At 39.6% G+C, this 4,717-nt stretch overlaps 1 protein-coding gene across 1 annotated transcript; it reads left to right on the forward strand.

The window, feature by feature from the left end:
* Window positions 1-652: 652 nt before the first annotated feature.
* Window positions 653-1,834, forward strand: LOC116918511. Its single transcript, XM_032924231.2, has one exon. It carries the CDS (start codon window positions 668-670, stop codon window positions 1,586-1,588), a length of 921 nt encoding a protein of 306 aa, XP_032780122.2. The 5' UTR covers window positions 653-667; the 3' UTR covers window positions 1,589-1,834.
* Window positions 1,835-4,717: the final 2,883 nt, after the last annotated feature.

Below are 4,717 nucleotides of genomic sequence, written 5' to 3' on the forward strand. Positions count from 1 at the left end.
ACACTGTGATATTATGAGTTTATACATCTAATGTAAACATAATCAAATATACTTGTATTCAATGTGAATACACTGTGAGAGAATGAGTTTTTCCTTCTATATGTAAACAGGATCAAATAAACTTGTATTCAATGTGAATACACTGAGTTTATTCTTCTACCTGGAAAAAGAATCAAATATAATTGTATTCCATGTGAATACACTGTAATATTATGAGTTTATTCTTCTACATTAAAACAGAATCAAATATACTTGTATTTGTTGATTTTAAACACGTTCTTCCGTCTCACCCTAGATGGTGTTGGAAAAAGAACGAGTGGAGCCTGAACTCTGCCCCTGATCGGCAGGCACTCTTCTCTAGCCAGGCGCGTAGCAGACATAATTTCACTGTTCTGCGTTCTTTCTGACAGCGTGTAGCCTGATTTATCAGCAGCCTAGAATTAGACTTGTGAATTCCATTTCTCTGTTTTCTATCTTGTGTGCTGTGGTGCTTATCCGCAAGGTAATTATAAAATATGTACACCAGTTGTATTATGTATTACAGTTGTGTGATATCATGTATTCCTCGTATTCACATACGAGAAGCCTCGCATCACAAGAAATAAAAAATTTCCTTGTTAAAATCAATAGGTTATGGGCTCAGTTGCTTCAACCTCTGAAAGACAAGATGACCACCATGCGAAATGTCAGTAATATTGCCAAGTTTAACGGCCAAAATCTACTAACATGGAAATTGGGCTGTTGGATCTTATTCCAACAGCACGACTTGGTAAAGTTAGTCACTGGAGAAGAAATACTCCCTGTTGAGACAAAGAATGCCGAAGGAGTAGTTACCAACACTGCTGCCAGGGCCACATGGCTTGAAAAAGATCTTCTTGCACGCAGTTATTTCATTGCGACGATTGAAATTGCTCAACAACGTTCCTTGGTAAACTACAATACAGCACATGAGATGTGGCTACGTATTTCAACCCAACACTTGAAGAATGCTGCTGACAATCAACACGCACTTGAACAGAGATTCTTTGAGTATCGCTTTCATCCCGAACATGATGTGATGCATCATATTACCGAGATTGAAACTATTGCCAATCAACTTCAAGACATCAATGCACCTGTCACAGAAAGCCAGATTGTCGGCTACGCAACCAGTCAAAAAGCCTATCACCGTTGGAGCCCCACTGAAAGAAAAATAAAGATTAGTAGAGACGTGATCTTCTACGAACAAATTAATGACAACCCTTTTTCTTCGTCAGAACCAACTAATTCATTCTTCTTTGAACAATCTCCATTACAGCCTTCAACCACTTCTCAAATTGAGAGGGAAACTGAAAAGTCCAACCCGGACATCCAATTCGAGCCATCAAATCCGACTGAATTACCTACACCAGATGTCCAGCTTGAATCATCCGACATTCCCACTTCCGTACCTGATGTCTCCACCTCAACGGATAATCAACCAGAAACATCTCTACCACCAATCAATCCAACAGCATCTAATCCACCAGTGGTGGTACAACCAGCTCCCAATACACCTGTACGCGTCTCACCATATCCATTGCGGATACGCATAACGAAGCGCCAATGAGAGTCCATGCAGTCCACCATGACCGAAGAGCTATACGAACCGGACAGCTTCACAGATGCCATGCAATCAGCCGACGCTTCTCAATGGGAAACAGCCATCAAAGATGAGTAAAACTCGCTTATACTGAAAAAAAAACATGGTCGATCTCAGAATTGCCTCCTAGACGCACAGCCATAAAATCCCGTTGGGTCTTTAAGATCAAGCCGGGAGCACGCGGATCAAGCCCTTGATACAAAGCGAGGCTGGTGGCAAAAGGATTCTCACAACGTTCCGGAATTGACTACGGGGAAACGTTCTCGCCTGTGGTAAAATACGACACATTGAGAATAATTCTATCTTTCGTCGCCGGACAAAATCTAGATATGTCACAGTTAGACATAAAAACTGCCTTTCTCTATGGAGAGCTGGACCAGGAGATTTATCTCCAACAGCTGGAAGGATTCATCATCGCCGGCCAAAAAACATCAGTCTGCCGTCTACACAAGTGTCTCTACGGGCTTAGATAGGCGTCGAGAGTATGGAATGCCACCTTTGATACCTTTCTCAGAAAATTCGGACTACGCTTAAGCAACGCTGATCCATGTTTGTACATACGTCATCACGAAGAAGAGTTTGTGTCCGTAGCCATCTGGGTGGACGACGGCCTTGTAGCCAGCAACAACAAGTCTCTGATCGAAGAAATCATCTCCTACCTCGGCAAACATTTTGATATGCGTCAAGGGCCGGCTAATCATTTTGTTGGTTTGTCAATTTCAATGAATCGCCAAGACTGAACTCTGTATGTTGCCCAGCCAGATTATATTCAAAAGGTTTTAAAGCGATTCAACATGATGGAGTGTCTCCCTAGGAACCTGCCAGCTGATCCTGGGACACGCCTCCAGAAGAAAATCAATAAGAGTTCCGTTGAAAAATTCCCGAATAGAGAGGCTGTTGGAAGCCTAATGTATCTAGCATTGGCATCCAGACCCGACATATCCTTTGCCATTGGGCAGATTTCTCAATTCTGGGAAGATCCCGAACCGGACCACTGGTCAGCAGTTCGCAGAATCCTAGCGTATCTCAAGGTGACGCAAAATCATGGTATTTGCTATGGCCAAAGCGATTACGGACTCATCGGCTACTGCGACTCAGACTACGCTGGTGACCCTAATTCCCGGCGATCAACTTCCGGATTCTTCTTCCTCCTTCACGGAGGTCCAGTTGCCTGGAGCAGCCGCCGGCAAGCTTCCGTTTCTCTATCTACTACGGAAGCGGAGTTCATCGCCTCATCCGAGGCAGCACAAGTAGGTGTTTGACTCGGACGACTGTTAAAAAATATCACACCCGGTTTTAGAGGTCCATCCAATCCGCATAATGGGAGATAACCAATCAGCCATATCCCTCATCAAGAACCCTGTTCATCATCAAAGAAGCAGACATATCGAGGTCCGATATTATTTTGTTCGAGAACGCCATGAAGCTGGAGACATCGACGTACAGTATATTTCCACCGACTATCAACTGGCGGATAATCTGACCATACCCTTGCCCAATCATCGTTTTTCCGCTTTGAGAGAACTGACGGGAATTGTTGCAGTCCCGTCAAATCTAATTTAATAAATTTCTTTCTCTTTTTGTTCGGGATGGAGCAAATTGTTCTCCCCCCCCCCTTTTTTTATCACACATGTTTGAAAGTGAGTGTTGATTTCAAACACGTTCTTCCGTCTCAACCCTAGATGGCGTTGGAAAAAGAACGAGTCAAGCCTAAACCCTACCCCTGATGGACAGGCCCTCTTCTCTAGCCAGGCACCACGTAGCAGACAGAACTTCACTCTTCTGCGTTCTTTCTGACAGCGTGTAGCCTGATTTATCAGCAGCCTAGAACTAGACTTGTGAATTCCGTTTCTCTGTTTTCTATCTTGTGTGCTGTGGTGCTTATCCACAAAGTAATTATAAAATATGTACACCAGTTGTATTATGTATTACAGTTGTGTAATATCATGTATTCCTCGTATTCACATACAAGAAGCCTCGCATCACAAGAAATCAAATATTTCCTTGTTAAAATCAATAGTATTCAATGTGAATACACTATGATATTATGAGTTTATACCTCTGCATGTAAACAGAATCAAATATACTTGTATTCAATTTGAATACACTGTGATACCACGAGTTTTTACTTCTATATGTAATCATTATCAAATATACTTGGATTCAATGTGAATACACTGTGATATTTTAAGTTTAGACTTTCACATGTAAACAGAAACAAATATACTTGTATTAAATGTGAATACACTGTGATATTATGAGTTTATACTTCTACCTCGAAACAGAGTCGAATATAATTGTATTCCATATGAATACACTGTGGTATTATGAATTCATACTTCAACATGTAAACAGAATCATATATAACTGTATTCCATGTGGATACACTGTGATACCATGAGTTTTTACTTCTACATGTAAACAGGATCAAATATACTTGTTATCAATGTGAATACACTGTGATATTATGAGTTTTTACCTCTATATGTAAACAGAAACAAATATACTTTTATTCAATGTGAAAGATTGTGATAGCATAAGTTTTTTATTCCATATGTAAACAGGATCAATTATATTTGTATTCAATGCCAAAACACTATGATACCATGAGTTTATACTTCTACATGTAAACAGATTCCAATATACTTGTATTCAATGTTAATACACTATGATACTATGAGTTTATACCTCTGCATGTAAACAGAATCAAATATACTTGTATTCAATTTGAATACACTGTGATACCACGAGTTTTTACTTCTATATGTAATGATTATCAAATATACTTGGATTCAATGTGAATACACTGTGATATTATAAGTTTAGACTTTCACATGTAAACAGAAACAAATATACTTGTATTAAATGTGAATACACTGTGATATTATGAGTTTATACTTGTACCTCGAAACAGAGTCGAATATAATTGTATTCCATATGAATACACTGTGGTATTATGAATTCATACTTCAACATGTAAACAGAATCATATATAACTGTATTCAATGTGGATACACTGTGATACCATGAGTTTTTACTTCTACATGTAAACAGGATCAAATATACTTGTTATCAATGTGAATACACTGTGATATT

Source organism: Daphnia magna, linkage group LG10 (assembly GCF_020631705.1).
Source record: "Daphnia magna isolate NIES linkage group LG10, ASM2063170v1.1, whole genome shotgun sequence".
Lineage (NCBI taxonomy): Eukaryota > Metazoa > Arthropoda > Branchiopoda > Diplostraca > Daphniidae > Daphnia > Daphnia magna.